The sequence below is a fragment of the Dysidea avara genome, chromosome 3, assembly GCF_963678975.1.
Source record: "Dysidea avara chromosome 3, odDysAvar1.4, whole genome shotgun sequence".
In the NCBI taxonomy this organism is placed as follows: Eukaryota; Metazoa; Porifera; class Demospongiae; order Dictyoceratida; family Dysideidae; genus Dysidea; species Dysidea avara.
In genome coordinates, this window is record NC_089274.1 from 46,953,322 (window position 1) to 46,978,075 (window position 24,754).

General features: G+C 39.0%; 1 protein-coding gene across 3 annotated transcripts in view; it reads right to left on the bottom strand.

Annotated features, from left to right (window-relative positions):
* LOC136251324 (uncharacterized) overlaps positions 1 to 21,065 on the bottom strand; it is a 37,439-nt gene extending 16,374 nt beyond the window's left edge. The window contains exons 1-4 of one of the 3 annotated variants that reach the window (XM_066043760.1): positions 20,996 to 21,065; positions 15,327 to 15,374; positions 14,602 to 15,099; positions 14,057 to 14,251 (exon numbers count right to left, since the gene is read on the bottom strand). In XM_066043760.1, coding sequence (XP_065899832.1) covers positions 14,057 to 14,251; positions 14,602 to 15,099; positions 15,327 to 15,372 — 739 coding nt within the window. In that variant the 5' untranslated portion in view covers positions 15,373 to 15,374; positions 20,996 to 21,065. Of the gene's footprint in view, positions 1 to 14,056; positions 14,252 to 14,601; positions 15,100 to 15,322; positions 15,375 to 20,995 lie in introns of those variants that run through there. The other 2 variants (XM_066043761.1, XM_066043762.1) reach the window with 2 other exon arrangements.
* Positions 21,066 to 24,754: the final 3,689 nt, after the last annotated feature.

The following is a 24,754-nucleotide window of genomic DNA, read 5'->3' on the forward strand; positions in this document are numbered from 1 at the left end:
AAGGATAGAAATCTACTTGAGAAATATGATGAAGTTATTTCTAGTCAAGTTAAGCAAGGAATAGTGGAGAAGGTCACTACTGATACAAGGACAAGTCAACAATGCCATTATCTTCCTCATCATCCAGTGATCACACCAGCTAAGAATACAACCAAACTGCGTATTGTGTATGATGCTTCAACCAAAGCAAAGAGGGGAGAGAAGAGTTTAAATGAGTGTCTTCACAGAGGCCCTGTGTTATTACCAGACTTGTGTGGTATCCTACTTCGTTTTAGGATCCAGCCAATTGTCATGCTTGCTGACATCGAGAAAGCCTTTTTGCAGGTTGGTATCCAGGAGATGGACAGAGATGTAACAAGGTTCCTCTGGTTTAAGAACTTACAAAGCTTAGAAGTGGTTGAAGAAAATCTGGATGTTTACCGATTTTGTCGAGTTCCATTTGGAATTATTTGTAGTCCCTTTTTGTTGGGAGGAACAATCAAGTATCATTTGAAGAAGATTGGCACACCTGTTGCTTCACAGATTAGTGAGAACATCTATGTTGATAATGTCCTACTTGGAGCTGGTACTGTGAAAGAAGCTCACAAGATTTATTTTGAGTCAAAGAACATTTTTGGAAAGGCATCTATGAATCTAAGGGAGTGGATCTCCAATTCATCTGAATTCCTTGGTTTGTTACCGGAGACTGAAGTTGTCAAAGGAAGTGTTGTTAAGACCTTTGGCATGCCATGGAATTACAAAGAAGATAACCTACAAGTTGGAGGAGTTAATTTTAGTAACTCGGATGTTATCCCTACAAAAAGGGAGGTATTGAAAGTAGTGGCTAAGGTTTTTGATCCACTGGGTCTTGTTACTCCGGTGACATTTTATGGGAAGGTGTTTCTTCAAGTACTGTGGATGGAGAGTGTGTCATGGGATGAGCCTTTGTCAGAAGAGTTATGTAAGAGATGGAATGAAATATTGACTGAATTGAGACTGTTGTCTACTCTTAAGATAAATAGACGTGTTGCCAATGTGGACACTACTGAACAGTATAAGCTGCTTGTGTTTTGTGATGCATCAATGAAATCTTATGCAGCTGCAGTGTATCTTCGTGTAGAGAAACATAGTTCTGTCAAGGTAAACCTTATCTTTTCAAAGATGAGATTGGTTTCAAAGGGTACCCATAAGATGAAAGGAAATATTACACTTCCTAGACTGGAGTTACTTGCTGTTAACATTGGAATACGAGCAGCAAATTTTGTTGCTAGGGAGTTGAAATTACCATCATTGAGACGGATTTTGTGGACAGATTCAACATGTGTTTTACATTGGTTAAAAACCAACAAGCCGTTGCCCACCTTTGTTGAGAATAGAGTGAAAGAAGTGTTAAAGGAATCTGATGTTATTTTTCGATATGTACCATCTGACCAGAACCCTGCTGATTTTCCTACTAGAGGATTGCTAGTGTCTGAAGTTAAGGAAGCCAAATTATGGTGGAATGGGCCTACGTGGCTTAAAGATGCAGAGAACATCTGGCCAGAATGGTGTATACCTCAATTGACACCCGAGATTTTACAAGGATTGGAATGTGGGGTTCCAAGGGTTTTGTATGAAACGACTTCAGTCATTAGTCATGATGTTGACAATGTAAACTCAATTTGTGGAATTGATGAAAAGAAGTTTTCCTCCTTGAGAAGACTTTTGAGAGTTACTGTTTATTGTTTAAAGTTTATTAGGAGAAGAATCTGGCTTACTTTGACACAGTCGATTAGGGAATCAATTGAAAGGAGGTGTAAGTTACTGTACTTTGTGTTGAGTTCATTGTCTGATGGACAGTCAGTTTGTGCAAGTGATTTACAGGTAGCAACATTGTTGTGGGTGTCTGTTGTTCAGAAACGAAGGTTTGCTGATGTACTGACTGCTATTGAGAAAGATAGAAAACACTGTTTGATACACCAGCTTGGTTTGAAGTTAGATGTCTATGGAGTGTTACGATGTTATGGACGATTTCTAAATGCTGAAACTACTGACAGTTCCAAATGTCCAAAGTTGCTACCACAGCATGAAATACTTACACGGTTACTGATTAAAGAAGTGCATGAACGCTTGATTCATGCTGGAGTTGCACATACGCTTTCACAAATCCGTGAGGAGTATTGGATACCTCAGGGTCGAGTAGCAGTAAGAAGTGTTTTATCATGTTGTATGATCTGTCGTAGACACGAAGGTGCCCCATTCCCATTGCCACTGATGCCCCCTTGGCCCCGTGAGAGAGTGGCTAGATCTGATCCTTTTCAATTTACTGGACTTGATTACTTGGGGCCAGTGTATGTTAAGGAGGGAAGTCAGTTACATAAGGTTTGGGTGTGTTTATTCACATGCCTAACTGTTAGAGCTGTACATTTGGAGTGGGTATTGGGTTTGACGGCTGAGCAGTTTCTAAATTGTTTGAGAAGATTCATTTCACGACGAGGAAAGCCTGATTCCATAATTTCAGATAATGCTCCTCAATTCAAACTTACAAATACGGTGATAAATCAACAGTGGAGGAGAGTTTTTACAGACAAGGATTTGTTAAGTTATGTTTCTAGTGAGGGTATCAGATGGAGCTTTACTACAGCTTTGGCCCCTTGGCAGGGTGGCCTTTATGAACGGTTAGTTGGGATGGTTAAGCGATGTTTACGGAAAGCTTTGGGAAGAAAACATTTTACTTTGGATCAACTAGCTACCTTGCTGACAGAGATCGAGGCAGTACTTAATTCGAGGCCACTAACATATGTGTATGAAGACTTTCAGTCGGGCTTTACGTTGACACCGTCACATTTTTTGGTTACTAACAGGAAACTGGGTCTTCCATCCACAGAAGATAGTTATCATACAGATGAGGATTATCAACCTAAGAAAGATACTGCAACACAATTGTTTACGACTTGGAAGAAAGGCCAGAAGTATCTGGATTTGTTTTGGAAGGTTTGGAGGGAGGAGTATTTATTGAGTCTCCGAGAAAGTTTACCTATCTATCACAAAAATTCAAGACACTCGACATTAAGAGTTCCTAAAATAGATGACATAGTATTGGTGAAAGATGATAACATCCCTAGATGTAGTTGGAAACTAGGTAAAATTCAGAAGTTGATAACTGGACGTGATGGTCAAATTAGATCAGCAGAGGTTCTTTTACCAAGTGGTGGTGTGATTGCTAGAGCTATATGTCACCTTTATCCACTGGAATTGCCTAGTAAAACAGATGAACAGATAACTATGATGGACAATAGAAGATCTGAGGATGATGTTACTGAATATGATGATATCAATAACCAGGAACAATACTCTACTAAACATGATAAGAAAAGGAAGGCTCATTTGATCGCCCGACAACGAATACATAAATGTTTGAGGGATAACCCAACTTCTATTTTATTTGCTCTCCCGGGAGGATGTCGAGACTGAGGAGTGATTGTCTAAATTATATTGCAAGCAGGACTTGAACATTTGTAATGTGTGTTATTATTATGATGTCATCATTATGTGCACGTGATATAATGTATAAAAGTGTACACTCTGTTTAAATTATGACCAGTCTTATGTGAGCCAAAACGAAGCGAGTTATCCCTCCGAAACGATTGAGCCTTGGCGTCCTTCTGTCTTCGTTACACCCTGTAGAGAGATCAGCTAGAAGAAATTACCTTGTAGAGAGTTCAGCTACAAAGAAACCACCATGTAGAGAGTTCAGCTGCAAAGAAATCACCCTGTAGAAAATGCAGCCACAAACAAATTGCCCTGTAGAAAGATCAGTTAGAAGAAGTTACCTTTTAGAGAGTTCAGCTACAAAGAAACCACCCTGTAAAAATTTTAATAACGACAATTCAGGTGAATTTTTGTGCCGCTTCACAAAATTTACCTAAATTGTCATTATTAAAATTTTTACCATTAACCTACCATCACAGCCATTTCTTGGCCGCCACCTTGGATTTCACATCTTTTTTCACCATAGCCTTTCTGAGGGCCGCACATTTTTTTTACAGCTTGGCTGTTTTGGATTAGATATATATATATATATAACCCTGTGGTTTCCTTTGATCTGAGGTGTCAAAGTGGTATATGACTAATTAAAAGATTGTATACATCAAATATTGGAATGTGAAGTCATGAACAAGTTGAGTGACTGCCTCTCTTTACAAAACCAGATACAGAACACATGTGATATTACTAACTTGGGAGCTGGGAGCTCAGGTGAATACCAAGAGAATTTAATTAACAAGCATGTAGGCAATCTCTGTAATGGACTAGAATTTTGTTATGTAATAATTATGTTTGTGCACGTGCGCATGTTTTTTCTTGTGATTGATTAGAGAGTTTCCGGTACCCAACACCATGCATGCGGAACGTAAGTGAGCGGCTAGAATAAGACTCTACCGACTGAAGCCGAGACAAGTGGCGCCCAACGTGGGGCACGATAACCTCTAGACAAACTCGAATTCCTTGGTGCCGGGTGTAACGATACCCGTAGAGGTACTTGTCATAGTTTGTTACATCGTTTCTCGCTCGTTCCCTTATCCTTAGGCAAGATCCGGACGTCATGAATCTGGAGAGGCTTAGATCAGTAAGAGGTGGTCACCGGGGAGTCATTACGAAGTTGACAAGAGAGCTAGATACGCTGCTGGTGGTTGAGCCCAGGGCCGCCCACAGGGGGGGGCAACTGGGGCATTTTGCCCCGGGCCCCAGCCTGAAAGGGGCCCCAGGAGGCCCCACGAAGAGCCCCCCGAATACCTGTTTAAAAGATCGATATACTCTAATAGAGCAGTTAGATCTAAATACTCTAATAGAGCAGTAACAGTATTCTTCAGAGAAGCAGTGTAGAAGCTTATACATAAGGAGATATGGTTGGTGATGGGGTAGTTATTGTCATTGTCAGCAGGTTGTGACCTTTTTTTTTTTTTTTGGTCTTCAACTTGCAGCTTGGGTGAAGTTGTGATTCAGAATGGAAGCCTCCTTGCCTTTTGGGGTCCCGCTTTAACTCTTTGCCCTGGGCCCCTTAATTTCTCTGGGCGGCCCTGGGTGAGCCGAGAGATATTGGTAGATTGCAGGTGATTAATGAACAATTAAAAAATAAATTAAGTGTGTTGCAAAAATTCGATGCCGACATTTTGACTCTGCGAAACCGACGATATAGCACCCGAAATTGATGAATCAGACTATTAACGCCACAGTGATTGATTATAAACGCCGTATTGACGCGTGCTTGAAACCTCCACCAGCACCTGAGACCACGCCTGCAATTGTAGCTCCGGCGCCTGTTGTTGTGAAGACACGCCTACCTCGTTTGGAACTGGGCAAGTTTAGGGGAGATGTGACTGGCTGGATGACGTTCTGGGACACTTTCAAGTCGGCTGTCCATGAAAACACCAACATAAGTAAGATAAGTTCCATTACTTAAACTCTTCTTTAGAAGGTACTGCCAGTAAGGCCATTCAAAGTCTTGGACTGACTGAGGATAATTACAACTCTGCTATTGCTATGTTGAAAGAACGTTTCAGTGATCCACAAGCTATAATAGCAGCTCATATGGATGAGCTGCTTAAGTTGCCAGACTGTACAGCTGATCGGCCTTCTGCACTTTGTAATATCTACGGTCGAATCACTGTTCATACTAGGGGTTTAAGTTCACTGGGAATAGACCTACGTCACTATGGTAGTCTTTTGATCCCAATTGTTATGCCGAAACTGCCTAATGAAGTCCGCCTTCGCATGGCACGTCAGCATCATGGCACCATTTGGAAGGTGGAGGATCTCTTAGAAACAATCAAGGTGGAAGCTGAAGTGAGAGAGGCCAGCAATTTGATTAAATCCAATACCTTTCGACTCCCCCATCCACCCAAACCACCTCCCCCTACAGCTAATTCATTCTATGTTGGTAATGCTACTCCAAGATGTCCTTATTGCAATGGAGAACATTATCCTTCCTTGTGCACCTCGGTTAAGGAAGTGAAGGATAGACGGGCTATCCTAATTAGAGGAGATCGCTGCTTTAACTGCCTGAGGCCCCATCACCGTGCCAAAGATTGTGATTCACATAAGAAATGCAGGCACTGTCACAAGAAGCATCACCAATCGATATGTGACCAGGTGCACCCACCGCATTCTGTTAAGCCACCTGAAGTTTTAGAGACTATCAACAACACATCTAATGTGGCACGAAGTAGTGGATTGGTATTGTTGCAAACAGCAAGAGCCATGGCTTCCGGTAAAGAGGGTGGAGCATCAGTCAATATACGGATTCTTTTTGATACAGGGAACCAGAGGTCTTATGTAACAGAGGCTCTCTGCAGACGCCTACGTCTTAAGCCTGTAAAGAAGGAGAGATTGCATTTAAACACCTTTGGAGAGCCTGCATTTAAGGGCAAGACTTGTGATCTGGTTCAGATACGGTTACAGAAGATTGGCAGTTCTGATTGTTTAGTGCTGGAGGCACTTAGTTTCCCGACCATTTGCTCCTCCCTGCCGAATGTGGTACACTTAGATAAATACCCTCAGTTATGTGATCTGCAATTGGCTGACCCTCCTGGCAAGAGCACTGAAGTCATTGATCCCCTTGTTGGGTCCGATCGTTACTGGAACATTGTAGAGGAAGAAATTATCCGCACAGACAATGGCCCTACTGCAGTTAGGAGTAAACTAGGTTGGCTTCTTTCTGGTCCTCTTACTTCACCGCACTCTCATGTCTCGACATTCTCTCACTTGGCCGTATGCCAGGGATTCAATGAGTTGGAACCTTCCACCAATGAACTCAGTGGCCTTAATGACATTCCTTAAGTCCTTCTGGGAGTTGGAATCCTTAGGAATCTATGATGCCCAATATTGTAAGGAGCCTGTGTCATTTTTTGATGGAGTCACATTTGTGCAGGGTCGCTATGAGGTCGGACTCCCTTGGATTAGAAGTAAGAGTGATATACCTGACCACTTTAACTTGTGTTATAATCGGTTGAGGTATCTGCAGAGACGTCTAATTAAACAGCCTGAGATTTTGAAGGAATATCAAGGCACAATAGATGAACAGTTGCACTACAATATTATTGAACCTGTGGACAACAGTAATGAGTCTTCCGATACATTCATCCATTATATGCCACATCATCCGGTGGTCAAGCGAGGCCGCAGCACGACTAAGGTGCGTGTCATATATGATGGTTCGGCTACCTCACATGAATGTAACATTGCACTTAACGATTGTCTGCAGGTTGGACCCAATCTGATCCCTAAGTTGTTTAATGTTCTCATTAGGTTTTAATGTTATCAAGTGGCTCTTAAAGGTGATATTGAGAAGGCCTTCTGATGATAAGCATCCGTGAATCAGCTAGAGACATGCTTAGATTTCTTTGGCTTGAAGACCCTTCTACACTTTCGATTTACTAGACTAGTGTTTGGATTGAGGCCGTCGCCGGCCATTCTGGACTCTGTGATTTCCCATCACTTGGAGAAGTATCGATCTGAGCACCCACGAGTAGTTGACAAGATAGAACAGTCGCTTTATGTTGATGATTTGGTATCTGGAGGTGCTACCGTACAAGAAGCTTTTGAAGTTTACAAGTCCTCCAAGTGGATCTTGTATCGCGGAGGCTTTAACTTGAGAAAATGGAATAAAAATTCCAAGACTTTAAATGACATGATTGAGCAAGATGAGGCATCCTCTGGAAGGTACTGGCACTGACCCTTGTGATGCAACTGTTAAGATTGATGATAATAGAACAGATATGTCTAAGTTGCTGGGAGTTGCTTGGGATAAGATGCAAGATAAGTTCACGTTTGATTTTACAGAACAACTTAATGTAATGAAATGCTTACACATACCAAACGATCAATCTTGAGGGTGACTGCAAGTCTTTTTGATCCTCTGGGAATATTGAGTCCCCTTATTATCCCTCTTAAGATGTTGTTTCAAGTTTTGTGTACCAGTAAGGCCGATTGGGATGAACCCTTGCATAAAGATACGCAAGTTCGATGGGAGCAGTTGATGAAGGATCTGGTCTTGCTTTCTGAGTCGAAGATTCCCCGATGTTGTTTTCTCATATTTTCTCATCCTGTTTCCATCTCTCTACATGGGTTCAGTGATGCATCTGAGCATGCCTATGCGGCAGTGTTGTATCTTAGTTCCACTTACCTTGATGGTCATGTTGAAGTTCTGCTGTGTTCAAAGACCAGGGTAGCGCCAACTAAGAAGCAAACTATTCCCCATTTAGAACTACTGGGGGCACTGATTTTGGCCAGGCTTGTACACAGTGTTGTACCTTGCCTACCTCGATTGAACAGTGTTCACTTGTGGGTGGACTCCATGGTAGTACTGCATTGGATGCGCAACAGAAGAGCTTGGAAACAGTATGTTCAGAATAGGGTTGAGGAGATCAAAGGACTGACGAATGGTGAAGATTGGAACTTCTGCCCTGGGGAATTGAACCCTGCTGACTTGCCCTCTAGAGGAGTGTCTGCTAAGGAACTTGTACATAGTTCAATTTGGTGGCATGGACCTAACATTATTGCTGAGAAGACTGTTAGTCAACCCATGCTACCAGATGTGGATGTTTCGTGTGAGGTGGAGGCAGAATTGACCAAGTCACAGTGTATATCTACTCATGCTTTGCTCATCATGAACAAAGAGCATAAGGCGATGCGCTTAGACAACTTGATTGACTGCACTCGTAATAGTACTCTAGATACCTTGCTTCATGTTACTGTATGTGTGCTGTTGTTTGTTGCAAGGCTGAAGCGATGCAGAAGTCTCAGAAGTGATGATGAGCCACTGATTGATGCTGGAGACATCAAGAGAGCTGAGGCCGCATGGATCATATCTGTGCAACAGAGTTACTTTAACCAGGAAATACAGTACTTGTTGAATCATAAGGGTGCCTGTCCTATCTTGGTTCATCAGTTCGACCTGTTTATTGATGACAGACAGTTGATGCGATGCCAAGGGAGAATAAACAATTCACCAGAGTTGTCATTTGGGAGCAAGACACCGGCACTCTTGCCAACGAGACATCCTTTTGTTACCCTGTTGATACGGCAATCGCATGAACACTGCAAGCACAGTGGAGTGAATGAAACGCTCACCTTGTTAAGAGAGAGATACTGGATCTTGCAAGGTCGTCAGGCAACTAAGACTATAGCTAGAGCTTGTGTTATTTGTAGAAAACTAGAATGCAAGCCATATGGATCATGCCCAGTTGCAGATTTGCCTCCCGAAAGAGTGTCAGAAGATCCACCATTTTCCCACACAGGGTTAGATTTTGCTGGTCCTCTGTACATAAACTTAAATAGCCAACCACATAAAGTCTACATTTGTCTTTTCACATGTGCAGCCACTCGTGCTGTACATCTGGAATTGGTACGGGACCTTGGGGTTGAATCATTTTTACTATGTTTCCAGAAATTTGCTGGCAGGAGAGGTTTGCCAGCAACATTGATTTCTGACAACGCTAAGACATTTCGATCCTCCAGCAAAGAAGTATCTAAGGTAGCCCGATCTTCCGAAGTTCAAAGATACCTGGCAAGCAACCATACCTCTTGGAAGTTCATTGCTGAGAAGGTTCCCTGGTGGGAAGGATTCTGGGAGCGTTTGATTCAGAGTGTAAAGCGAAGTCTCAGAAAGGTCCTTGGCTGCTCCACATTGAATTTCGACCAGTTAAACACACTTTTAGTTGAAGTAGAGGGGGTTGTTAACTCTAGACCTTTGACATATGTAGAAGATGATACTAGTGGCACGAGTTATGTTCTGTCTTCATCACATCTGATATATGGTAGGAAAATCACTAGTGCTCCCAATGATTCACACTTTGAAGTGATCAGTACTAATGACACTGACGAAAAGGGTTAGGCAGCAGAAACATTTATTAAGTCAATTTACTAGACAATGGTGACGAGAATACTTGATGAGTTTGAGAGAGAATCACCAATCTGACCAGAGATCAAGAGGGAGCGGAGGATCAAAAATTGCACTAGGAGATGTTGTTGTGATCAAGGATGACCAGACTAAGAGATCTTTTTGGAAACTTGGTGTTGTTGAAGAACTGTTAAGTGGGTCTGATGGACATGTTCGTGCTGCTGAGGTGAGGGCTGGTCACTGTGATCGACGTGTGTAAGTCATTCATTGTAGCATCAAGCATCTATACCCAATAGAAGTATCTACGGGTGATCGTGTCGTCTCCAGCAGCAGCGAGAAAGCCAGTGAATGATTTAGATGAGGTGACAGAACCAAGTAATACTCGAAGGAGAAGAGAAGCGGCAGTAGTTGGAGAGATTCGCCGAAGAATGAACACTTGAAATAGATAGTTGGATTGTATTAGAAATTAGTTGATCCTTTAGGCCTTTTATGTATATAACTGTTTGATAGCTACACTCTCAAACATGGGGAGTGTAATGGACTAGAATTTTTGTTATGTAATAATTATGTTTGTGCACGTGCGCATGTTTTTTCTTGTGATTGATTAGAGAGTTTCCGGTACCCAACATGAGGCAGGAGGAACGTAAGTGAGCGGCTAGAATAAGACTACCGACTGAAGCCGAGACAATCTCTGTGTGGTATTACATAAGTATTAAAAGTGGTAACTGTAGGTACACATGCAAGTTTCAGTTGTAAATGGCTGTCCACTACATCTTTAGATTCAAATTTAGCAATATACACTTATACTACTACAAGCACATACGTAGTTAATAGGACATTCTCCTCTACAACCTTTTATAAACAAAACTTTGATAACTAATCCTCATTATTCAAAAATGCTTTCCCTACAAATTGTACATATATGTGACCCAGTCTGGGAAAACTAGACACCAGTTTTAAGTATTTAGTGTGTTGTAACTCGCTAGGGACCCGCCTATTATGCTCATAATTTTACCTATTATGCTATGCTGCACTGCTCAAAAATTTACCTATTATGCTTAAATTTATGCTCAATACTTACCTATTATGCCCAAGTTATGCCCAATTATTTATGCCTCAGTTCTCATGCTCTGCTAATAATTTCCAGTTTATGGATAGCTGAAGCACAAACTTACTTGTCAAAATGCAAATCACAGAAAAGATTGATATACTCTAATAGAACAGTCAGCTGTGTGAATGTTCTATTAGAATTACTGACTGTTCTATTAGAGTATATCGATCTTTCTGTGATAGCGATTTTGATAAGTAGGAATTCATACTATTACACAAATATTCTACCTATTATGCTAGCATTATGCTCAATGCTTTCAGGCACCTATTATGTTCATAATTATGCCAGCATAATCGGCGGGTCCCTATAACTCGCCAATGGTTGAAACTATGTGTACCAATTTTTTATACCAATTCCTTACCTTCCAGAGCATCCACTGTACAAGTATATAGTCAACAGCTAAGTTTCCATTTAGACTGTTTTTAAACAGAGCTCCAAAAGCAAGAGGAAGGCATAGGGATATGTAAGTTATGGATCACTCAAGTCTTAAAACTGGCTTAAATGAAAGGACATTTACAGCACAGGTCTTTATTAAACACCACAGAGCTGCACAGCCAATAAAACCATCCCCAGGCTGACCAGAGCTCCATAAAGGCCCCACACTGCACGTACTTATATACCACTTTGACACCTCAGATCAAAGGAAACCACAGGGTTATATATCACATATTGCCCTGTGGTTAGGGCGATATCATGATATAGCCCTGAGCACAACTGCCTTTGATGCTGAGTCAGATACAAAGCATCATTTCCCTTTGAATATTTATATAGAGCTGCTTAAAGTTTTGCATTGTGGGTTTGAATTAAACATGTTGTTTTAGTTAGGGGCATTGTTGTGAAGCAAAAAGAATTGAGTGAGTCAGCATTGCATAGTTCAGTTACTAAGCATCTCTAAATAATCATTTTTGCAATGTAAGGATTGTTTTTCTACAGAGTTCATTTCAACTGCATGAAAAGATGCCTCAAACATTCACAACCTATATGTCTAAGTGTTTATTTTAACACCTTAGGTTACTTTATTCATCCTCAAAATGGTTATTTGGTTAAAAATGGTATCACTACAATCAGTGAAACCCACAATCATTTCTTTTTTGTGCCCACAATTTAAACCCACAATCAATGTTTGCAAACCTCTGTACAAAAGTAATGTGGTGAATGCAGTTTTGTCTTCCTTCACCTATTAGGTGAGCATACCAGAGTGGTATATATTACTTATACCATGGCCACTCGGGATTTGCCTGATATATATGTCCAAGCCTGAGGGCTGCAGGTCCGAGGGTGTGGGCATATATATCAGGCAAATCCCGAGTGGCCATGGTATAACTATTAAATATATTAAGACTTTACAAGACAAGTGCATGGTGAAGGTCTGTAGGACACCTGGTCCTTCAACCTGTTTAAAGTTGTTACAGAAAGTATGTTTGAAAAGGTGGAGAAAAGAGAAAAATCCATGACTGGACCTGGGCAGCCTCAAACCTGCAGCCATCTGATTAATGCTCGAATGCTTATAGGGAGTCTGTAGGCAGTCAGTACGGATTGCCACTGGGAAAAGCAGCCAGCAAAAGCAGACCACTCAAGTCTAGCTGACTTTGAAATTAGATAGTTTATTTATGTAGCTTTGTGTTCTTGGTGAAACGTTAAATATACTGACATGGCCAGATCCAGTCACATATACAGTGTACATCAATGGATTATTGATCACATGAAATCATTGCAGTTTAGAATGAGGAAACCATGGATGACTGAAAATTACAATAATTGTACATGTGAAGGTGGTGAAGTAGCTCATCCATGATGTGACATAAAGCATAAATGTAGTAAAGTAAGGATTTTACTGATATTTACGTAATAATTTTACTGATATATACGTAATAATTTTATATAAACCAAAATAGCCAAACTACAACCTTTTAAAAAGCCAGTTGTGAAATCAAAGATGGCAGCCACGAAATGGCACAGCTTTTTGTGTTTGCATGGCCTAAAGCTTTTAACTGTCTTTTACAATAACAACAGAAAGAACATACATGTTTAGTAGTTATATTATAATATTATTATTGCAATTTTACAATTGAATGCTCTATTAGACTGAGTGTACTATTAGAGTAGCTTTCTTGATTGCATACTTTCTACACATGTTTGACTAATGTTCAATGTCTTTTCACTAAATTACCAAATATAATTATTATTAGGAGACAGAGCTATGTATCTGTGAAAATCACATTTTTGGTTCTTCCTGTTAACAACACACTAGTGTGGTGCACCAGCTTCTTGGGCCACATGACACATTAACCAGGTTCATGTACAGTGTATCCTATGCTGTAATTTTAAATATTTTAGTCATATATTGAATATTTAATATTAAAATGACTTCCCTCTTGCCTAAATTTTAGTAATGGGAGTGAAAACCAGGGGCGGATCTAGAGTTTGGAAAGAGGGGGGGGGGGGGGGGCACCTTGCTGAAAAAAGTTGAAGAGCAAAAAAAAAAAAAAGGTCACAACAATAATAGCTAGTTATCCTTTACCAAATATATTATATCACGTATGTTATGTAAAATAAAATCCTATTTATAGCTTCATAAGTAAGCTGCACTGCCTCATGAACATTGTGACTGCTTTATTAGAGTAATTGACTGCTCTATTAGAGTATCTCGATCTTGTATGCAATATCTTGAGGGGGGGGGGGGCATTTGCCCTAAATGCCCCATCTTGGATCCGCCATTGAAAACTATTATCTAATGAATGAAAAATTAATCAGTTTTTCAAAGAGATGTCTGTCATGGTTTAAAATCATTTTCTACGAGATTTGCTATTTCCAAATTCTATTAGAGTATCTGAACTATTAATGAAACCTACCTAGACCATGATTGAACAATGGTGAAGGCCCCTAATGATACATGGGGTATAGCAGCTAGTACTATTCAACTACATTGTGAAATATACTATCTAGTTGTGACTTGAATTTGGGCATTTTCTTATATTTTTACCATCGACCCATGAATACATATATTTTTCCATGTATGTACTCCAACTTTTCCATCAAATTTAGTATAGAATAGTTGTAAAAATTCTACTATACTTACTTAGACATACCTCTTTTACACATGCTTTCAGTACCACTCCAGCTCCCATCACTCTGACAGGTCCTAGTGTCACTACCAGTTAGCTCATAACCAGTGTTACATGTGAAATTACAAGTGTCTCCCTCATAACCCACTCCTACTCTATCAGAACTACATGATGTTATCTCTCCATTGGATGGTGCTGATAAGTCATCACACTGAATGTCTAATTATATAATAACTTGTAAACATTTTAGACAACGTCATACGAAGTACAAATACCTTATACATCTTTGCAGTTTTCAAAGTACACATGACTTGTGTGGAAAGCCAGTGTGGGTAACTAAATATTATACTGTATGACAGGTAAAAAGAAAATGAGATTCTTCATGCATGCGTATAGATCCACAGTTCATTCGTCAAACTGGACCATTTAGTTTTTACATTATAGCTTCCCATAAAGAAGGAGGGGCAGCCCACCACACACACCAAATTTATTTTAAAAGTTGGTTATTATGGTCAGCCATAAATGTCAGCTAATGCAGACAAGTCACATGATCCATGAAAATTACTTACCAATGATGAACTGAATCAGTGGCTGTCGATTATTCAACATAGCATTACGTTCACTGAGATCAACTGAAGTTGGAGGAGATGATCTATCAAATCTATACAGTACATATCCATCAGTTTGTATGTCTCTTAGAGAATATCGAACATTAGGTGGATGATAATATCCTACAATATCTCCTGACTGAAACTCTATCCTGTCATCACCAGTGAGAGAGATATTTGCTTCTAGGAAACCATTACTCCCTGTAGTCACTTGATCATCTGATTGTAACTGAACTTCACCAGTTCTGTTATACATCACTGAATCAGGCTGTGATGGTCGCCATACTTGGAAAGAAGGAAAGGTATTTCTTGTGTCAACTTGGTTTACTCTTGCTCTAATGTTAGTTATTCTACCATTGCAAGTGAAATTGAGACGTGGAAATATTGCAAAGCGGTTAACATTCAACTGTCTACGTCCATTTTGTTCTACATTTACTTCATCAGTGCAGGTTTGTCCACCTGTGCACAATATACAGATATATGATTATGGAGTTAATATACATATGTATCAAGGATTATTCCTTTCAAAATATTATATCACAGTCACATGCTGTAATTTGTTAGCAGTCTACTATTTTTATGGGTACTGTTATATACAGTAATGCTAGTTTTAATATTTTGGTGATCCGTCACTGCACTATCCTTAACTACTATACATGTGCATATGTTGTTGATCACTTACGTACATGATAAGGTAATCCAACACAGAATGGTGAAACTTGCAAGAAACATATCTGAACAAAAAAAAACATGTTATTGTTCAATAATGTGTGTACTCTGTCAAGTACTACATAGCAACATACTGTTCAAACCTGTTATGATCAGCATAACTACAAACATGTTTTCAGTATTGTCCGGCAGAAAATAGTACCAAGCTGATTGTATTAAAGAAATACAATGATGCATACACGCAATACTAGTGTGATCAGAAGGGTTATATAATAGCTATATCTGTGATCCATTTTCTTGCATGAACTGGTGACTGTCTGGTGCCAAGTATTTCAATTCAAATGTTTAGGAGTGAGTTATATAGTGTGACTTCAACTTGACAGTCATCAGATTTGGTGCTGTGGTACTGTAATTATACTAGTCCTACCCAGGAGGATTTTTCTGCCTCAAATCTGAGGGTGATACACCAGTAACTGTTCCATAATTTTTGGTAGCAATGTTAATAATAAATTTTTTTTTGTGGAATCAAGACACACGGTAGTGTGTCGTGCGGCCCAAGAAGCCGGCGCGCCACACCGTGAGTATATTTACAGGAAGAAAGAAAACGTCATTTTCACACTTTTGTATCTCGGTGATAGCTTATCTGATTGAAACCAAATTTGCTGCAGAGTTGTCCGCCAGCTAGGGGAGTCTACATTCCACATTTGAAGGAAATCACTAAAGCCATTTCCGAGATATGAGCGGCCAAAGTTTCGTTTTTTTTCTTATTATTATTCTTCGTATTTTCGCACACTTGCAAAAATTGTTATAAAATGCAAACGCGTGCTCCGATCACCTTGAAATTTGGCACACAGAAAGGGAGTCCAAAGGCGAATCCTAGCATCAAATTTGGTGCAAATCTGATGAATGGTTCAGGAGTTATGACCGATTATTCGCGTAAAACAAGATCGATTTGTTGTCACGCCTACAGGGTAAACCGCTTCAATACTCATTCCATGAAGCCTTCATGGAATGAGTTGAAAATTGCTATGCAGATGGAGTAACCATCGTAGGAGTGCCTTTTGGTGGTTTGAAAGGAATCGAGATTAAGACCACGGAGATATGACACAAAACCCAACCTGTGTCACAATTACGCGATCGATTTTTAGTAATAAAAATGTATTAGTTTTTACGCCTACTGGCAAACCGCTAAGAGCAATGAGCTGAAAATCGGTGTATAGCTGGAATAATCTTCATAGAAAGTCCTTGCAGTAGTATAGAAGAATTGGATTACAAACCACTGAGTTATGATTCGAAAGCCAACTCCGTGTAGCAAATGCGAGATCGAGATACTCTAATAGAACAGTCACACTAATAGAGCATTCAGCTAATTTATTTACTCCATTATAGAATTCTATTACATTACAAGTTATTCTGTAGGGACTTCAGCTGCAAACAGTTAATCTTATAGACAGTTCAGCAAGAAGCAAGTCATCCTGTGGAGAGTTAAGTTACAATTATATCACTGTAGAGATTCAGAACATTACAAGTCACACTGAAGAGAGTTCAGCTATAAACAAGTCATGCACCCTGTAGAGAGTTCACCTACAATTAAATCACTCTCTAGAGAATTCAGCTACACACAAGTCACTGTGCAGAGAGTTCAGCTACAAACAAATTACCCTGTAGAGAGATCAGCTAGAAACAAAACACTTTGCAGAGAGTTCAGCTACAAACAAATCAATCTTTAGAGTGATCAGCAACAAACAAATCAACTTGTAGAGAGATCAGCTAGAAACAAATCAACCTGCAGAGAGATCAGCTACAAACAAATCAGCTTGTAGAGAGATCAGTTACACACAAATCAACCTGTAGAGAGATAAGCTAGAAACAAATCACCCTGTAGAGAGTTCAGCTAAAACAAATCAACCTGCAGAGAGATCAGCTACAAACAAATCACCTTATAGACAGTTCAGCTACAAACAAATTACCCTGTAGAGAGATCGACTACAAACAAATCAACTTGCAGAGAGATCAGCTACACACAAATCAACTTGTAGAGAGATCAGCTAGAAACAAATCACCCTGTAGAGAGTTCAGCTACAAACAAATCAACCTGCAGAGAGATCAGCTACAAACAAATCATCTTATAGACAGTTCAGCTACAAACAAATTACCCTGTAGAGAGATCGACTACAAACAAATCAACTTGCAGAGAGATCAGCTACAAAAAATCATCCTGTAGAGAGATCAGCTAGAAACAAATCACCCTGTAGAGACTTCAGCTACAAACAAATCAGCCTGCAGAGAGATCATCTACAAACAAATCACCCTGTAGAGAGATCAGCTAGAAACTAGACACAATGTAAGGAGTTCAGCTACAAGCAAATCACCCTTTAGAGAGTTCAGCTGCAAACAAATCAACCTGCAGAGAGATCAAATCACCTTATAGAGAGTTCAGCTACAAACAAATTGCCTTGTAGAGAGATCAGTTACAAACAAATCAACCTGCAGAGAGATCAGCTACACACAAATCAACTTGTAGAGAGATCAGCTACAAACAAATCACCCTGTGGAGATCAGCTAGAAACTAGACACAATGTAAGGAGTTCAGCTACAAGCAAATCATCCTGTAGAGATTTAAGCTGCAAACAAATCACCCTGTAGAGAGATCAGCTAGAAACTAGACACAATGTAAAGAGTTCAGCTAGAAGAGGTCACCTTATAGAGAGTTCAGCTACAAAAAAACCATCATGTAGAGAGTTCAGCTGCAAACAAATCACTCTGTATAGAGTTCAGCTAGAAAAAGTCACCTTGTAGAGAGTTAAGCTGCAAAGAAACCGCCATGTAGAGAGTTCAGTCTCAAACAAATTACCGTGTAGAGAATTCAACAACAAACAAATCGCCCTGTAGAGGGATCAGCTAGAAGAAGTTACTTTGTAGAGAGTTCAGCTACAAAGAAACCATCATGTAGAGAGTTCAGCTACAAAGAAAGCACCATGTAGAGAGTTCAGCTAGAAACAAATCACCCTGTAGAGAGATCAGCTAGAAGAGGTCACCTTGTAGAGAGTTCAGCTACAAAGAAATCACCACCTAAAGAGTTCAGCTGCAAACAAATCACCCTGTAGAGGGATCAGCTACAAGAAGTCACCTTGTAGAGAGTTCAGCTACAAAGAAACCATCATGTAGAGAGTTCAGCTACAAAGAAATCACCCTGTAGAGAGTTCAGCTAGAAGAAGTCACCTTGTAGAGAGTTCAGCTACAAAGAAACCATCATGTAGAAAGTTCAGTTAAAAAGAAACCACCATGGATGTAGAGAGTTTAGCTGCAAACAAATAACCTGTAGAGAGTTCAGCTAGAAACAAATCACCCTGTAGAGAAATCAGCTAGAAGAGGTCACCTTGTAGAGAGTTCAGCTACAAAGAAACCATCATGTAGAGAGTTCAGCTACAAAGAAAGCACCATGTAGAGAGTTCAGCTAGAAGAAGTCACCTTGTAGAGAGTTCAGCTACAAAGAAACCATCATGTAGAGAGTTCAGCTACAAAGAAAGCACCATGTAGAGAGTTTAGCTGCAAACAAATCACCTGTAGAGAGTTCAGCTAAAAACAAATCACCCTGTAGAGAGATCAGCTAGAAGAGGTCACCTTGTAGAGAGTTCAGCTACAAAGAAACCATCATGTGGAGAGTTCAGCTACAAAGAAATCACCCTGTAGAGAGTTCAGCTAGATGAAGTCACCTTGTAGAGAGTTCAGCTACAAAGAAACCATCATGTAGAGAGTTCAGCTACAAAGAAACCACCTTGGATGTAGAGAGTTTAGCTGCAAACAAATAACCTGTAGAGAGTTCAGCTAGAAACAAATCACCCTGTAGAGAAATCAGCTAGAAGAGGTCACCTTGTAGAGAGTTCAGCTACAAAGAAACCATCCTGTATATAGTTCAGCTATATTTTAAGTCACCCAGTAGAGAGATCAACTGCTAAAAATTATCCTGTGGGGAATAATGGGCATGTAATAAATATACGTATATAATTTGTATAATTACTAATAAAATTAAAAATAATTGAAGTATTAAAAATCTTCTATAAGTTTTTTTCTTCTTCCTGTGGTAAATAAAAAAACACATGGGTTAAAAAAGCCCCAAAGCCAGCCATAGGCTGGCTTTGCAGTATACAAATACAGAAAGAAGTGATATCTAATCAAAAGCAGCCAAAGCTGTAAAAAAAGGTGTGACCCCCAAAAAGGCCATGGTGAAAAAAGATGTGAAATCCAAGGTGGCAGCCAAGAAATGGCTGTGATGGTAGGTTAATGGTAAAAATTTTAATAACGACAATTCAGGTGAATTTTGTGCCACTTGGTCTTGGCATCAAATTCACCTGAATTGTCGTTATTAAAATTTTTACCATTAACCTACCATCACAGCCATTTCTTGGCCGCCACCTTGGATTTCACATCTTTTTTCACCATGGCCTTTTTGGGGGCCGCATCTTTTTTTACAGCTTGGCTGTTTTTGATTAGATTATCTATTTCTGATAAATGATCCATATATGGTGATAATGTTATAGCTATACTTTTATGAAGCCGTCATATAGTATAAAATAGGGTTTATAGTTCTCCAAGTCATGTCACACCAAATGGTGCATCAGTTTCCTTATCATAAGTTGTATGGAAACAAATAGGTAAATTTTATTGTTGAGACTATTGTAGATGTTGATACTGATATAGACCAACCCATTCTGTGTGATGTGTTCTACATACTGAGCTCATGCCTTACCAACACCTTAATATGCTCAGCAAATACAGTTTTCTAATTTTTTCTTATATTTTTAGAATAAAATTTCTTACATTTATTTTTAGAATAAAGTTTCTTAAATTTAGGAATAATTTTCTTAAATTAAAAACAGTCTTAAAATTAGAGTGCAGAAGGAGCATTTATGTCACTCTAAATTTATGCCTACAACTTCTTAGATTAAACAGCCTAATGTTAGAAATCAGTACAACACTCTTAAACTATAGGAATCTGAAGAATTTAATTAACTTCATCATTATAATTAATGTAATTGCTTTAGACCATACAATAAATATGCTAATTAATTCATTATAACAGTGTTGTATTTAAAACCTGATCAACAAGTGTAGTCGAATCATAAGTTAGCTACAGTTTCACTCAACAAAAGTATCAGTTGCTTTTTTATGTTTTTCTTTTATAAAATTAAAATTGCTAATAGTTAATTTAAAACACTAAGAAATATATGTAAGCTTATTTGTTTAAGTTAGTGTTACTTGTAATAAGAAGATGTACATACATAATTATAAGAAGTCACTGTAAAGCGTTAATAGTAATAAATAATAATGATGTGTTATAATAGCTATTTTAGCGATGGATACTATATCTTAAAATTAGAAGCGAGATTTAGCTAGCTACTTGATAAATTCTAAAACATTATGTAGCTAGCTAGCTAGTATCCGTTCCTCAAGCCATTCCTTAATCGAGGGTCATTGGGTTGGTCGCTCGGTATTGTAAATAGTCAGCTATTTGTTATTGCTTGTCATGATACCTCCGGATTGCCTTATTAAAACAACCCTAACCTAAAGCGTTGTAATCTAAAGCTACTTTGATTTCTGCATAGTAGCAACTGAATTATCACTAGCTACACTTGAGCTAGCTCTACGTAGCTAATTAGCTCGTACGTACAATCATTACACTCACCTTAGCTATTCTGCGATGATATCAGTAGCGTGATCGTCTTCGCGATTGTACAGTTCTTTCCGAGGTTCTCTCGCCTTTAAATGAACTAGCATACTGTATAATTCCAATAAGTACTCTAATAGAACACAAGACGATGACCTAGAACACAGCATATGTACGGCAGCGAAGTGATATGATTGGCTAGCTATTACTATGATGTTATGTGACTTGGGTGATAATCAGCTCAATACATATATGAGTCATATATGAATACATTTGTGTGGCTTAATGTGGATCAACAGAAGACCATGTTATAGAAAATAAAATTTGTAATCCCACATATCAGACTGTCCCTTTGGGATTTCACAATCCCATACATGGTTGTTAGCTAAACCTTTTAAACATTATTCACAAGCAAATATACATATGTTTACATATAACCATGACCACATTAAAACTATGACTACATAGGTATATATAGCTATACATACAGCACATACAGATTACCATACTAACTACATAGTTGCATATGCACACACATACACTCTGTTGTGTAGACTATATGTATCTGTACAGACAGGACATGATGAAATACAAACCAGTTTCCTGTTATACATAATGTATTATTCAGACATATAAGTACAAATTTTTGGAAAGAAGCTCACTAAATTGCTACATTACCTGCATACCAGTTTCATAGGATTCATATTATAGCAATGCTAGCACAAAGTGGCACAAACATCTATAAGTTGTAAACAACCAGTAGAGCGGCTAAGCAACAAATTTTGATGAAATTGTTCACTTTGTGATAAAAGGACCAAATTTTCTGTGGAAGTATACTAAATGATTTGAGATATGGTGCCACGTCAAAATCATACAAGGGGTAGCTATAAAGAGTATACAAGTTAAAAATAAAATAGTTGAGTGTTTAAACATTTGGAGCATGGGTAACAGAAGTAAAAAGTACGTACATAGATTAATGCTGTAATAAAATGATTTCAAAAGTAATTCTTCAGTTTGAATTTGTTTGGGATAGGTCATGCAAGTAGTGATTACTTCTACAAAGTTTAATATGTGTGTACTTTTTGGGGATAAAAATTACATAACTGTCCTTCCTATGTCTTTCTTCATGTTCATGGCCTATTTTTAAATGCATAATACAATGATAACACTCATTCTCAAGCAAATTTGCTTCTTGTAGGTTCACTTTGCCATTGATCTTCTGACTTAGTCTCTGCAAGGGTGACCAACGTGTTAATAAGTATCCAATCTATTCATGCTATATAACACATTCATTTGGAAACCTTATATCATTACCTATATTTAACCACAGTATTATTAAGGTCATGATACCAGAGAAACAATGTTGTTGTGTACCACTGTGTTACTTGACTTATTGTGATCACATAACTGTACAAGTGTACATGTGTATGATAAATCAGAAGCCATACTATTGCCAGTGTATTGTTTCCTTACTATTGAATGTATAGGATACTTTGTACTATATAGCTTTGACATATCCAACTATAGGTAGTGTATAGCAGCATGCTGTGGTCAGCAGAGTTTGCTAACTCTGATCAAGGCACACGGTAGTGTGTCGTGCGGCCCAAGAATCCGGCGCGCCACACCGTGAGTATATTTACAGGAAGAAAGTAAACGTGATTTTCACACCTTTGTAGCTCCGTGATTCCTTATCCGATTGAATCCAAAGTTGCTACAGTAGTGTCGGCTAGGTAGGGGAGTCTACATTCTAAATTTAAAGAAAATCGCTCAAGCCATTTCCGAGATACGAGCGGCCAAAGTTTATGTTTTTTTCTTCTACTTTTTTTCCTTGGTTTTTTTCTTCTACTTCTTTTTGCATACTTTGCAAAATCCGCCATAAAACACGAATGCGTGCTCCAATCGGGCTGAAATTTTGCACACGTAAAGGACTCATTAAGGTGAATCTCAGTACCAAGTTTGGTAGGCATCCGATGAACATTCATGGAGTTATGACCGATTATTTGCGTACAATTAGGTCGAAGGTCTGTCACGCCCACAGAGTAAACCGCTTTAAGGAATGAGCTGAAAATTGCTATGTCGATGGAGTAACTATCGTAGGAGTGCCTTTTTGTGGTTTGAAAGGAATCCAGTTAAAGGCCATCGCGATATGACACAAAACCCAACCTGTGTCAAAATTTCGCGATCGAATTTTATGAATAAAAAACTATTAGTTTTCACGCCTACCAGGCAAACCGCTTAGAGCAGTGAGCAGAAAATCGGTTTGTAGCTGGAATAATTATCATAGAAAGTCCTTGCAGTAGTACAGAAGAATCAGATTACAAACCACTGAGTTATGATTCCAAAGCCAACCACGTGTAGAATATGCGAGATCGAGATACTCTAATAGAACAGTCACCCTAATAGAGCATTCAGCTACGTTTATAATTTACTCCATTATACATTGCAAGTTATTCTGTAGGGAGTTCAGCTACAAACAAGTCACCCTGTAGTCAGATCAGCTAGAAGAAGGTGCCTAATAGAGAGTTCAGCTACAAAGAAACCATTATGTAGAGAGTTCAGCTACAAACAAATCACCCTGTAGAGAATTCAGCTACAAACAAATTGCCCTGTAGAGAGATCAGCTAGAAGAAGTTACCTTGTAGAGAGTTAAGTTACAAAGAAACCATTGTGTAGAGAGTTCAGCTGCAAACAAATCATCCTGTAGAGAATTCAGCTGCAAACAAATTGCCTTGTAGAGAGATCAGCTAGAAGAAGTTACCTTGTAGAGAGTTAAGTTACGAAGAAACCATCGTGTAGAGAGTTCAGCTGCAAACAAATCCCCCAGTAGGAAAGTTCCACTATGAACAGATCACCCTGTAGAGGGTTCAGTTAGAAACAAGTCATCCTGTAGAGAGATCAGCTAGAAGAAGTCACCTTGTAGAGAGTTCAGCTACAAAGAAACCACCATGTAAGAGAGTTCAGCTGCAAACAAATCACCTGTAAAGAGTTCAACTAGAAACAAGTCACCCTGTAGAGAGTTTAGCTAGAAGAATTACATTGTAGAGAGTTCAGCTACAAAGAAACTACCATGTAGAGAGTTCAGCTGCAAACAAATCGCCCTGTAGAAAGATCAGCTAGAAGAAGTTACCTTGTAGATGGTTCAGCTGCAAATAAGTCATCCGGTAGAGAGATCAGCTAGAAGGATCACCTTGTAGATAGTTCAGCTACAAAGAAATCACCCTGCTTCATCTTTCCTTCTTCCTGTATTAAAGAAAAGAATGATAGGTTAAAAAGCCCTAAAGCCGGCCATAGGCCGGCTTTGGGGTATACAAATACAAAAAGAAGTGAAATCTAATCCAAAACAGCCAAGCTGTTAAAAAATAGTGTGGCCCTGAGAAAAGCTATGGTGAAAAAAGATGTGAAATCCAAGGTGGTGGCCAAGAAATGGCTGTGATGGTAGGTTAATGGTAAAAATTTTAATAACGACAATTCAGGTGAATTTTGTGCCACTTGGTCTTGACATCAAATTCATCTGAATTGTCGTTATTAAAATTTTTACCATTAACCTACCATCACAGCCATTTCTTGGCCGCCACCTTGGATTTCACATCTTTTTTCACCATAGCCTTTCTCAGGGCCGCACTCTTTTTTTACAGCTTGGCTGTTTTGGATTAGATTATTTTTACACTAGAAATTGAATGTCTCCTTAATAACAGGCTTTGGTATGATATTCTTGCAGCAGATGGCAGAGGTAATCAAGTGGTGGTCTTTCCCTGATGAAATGCACCGGTACTCCAG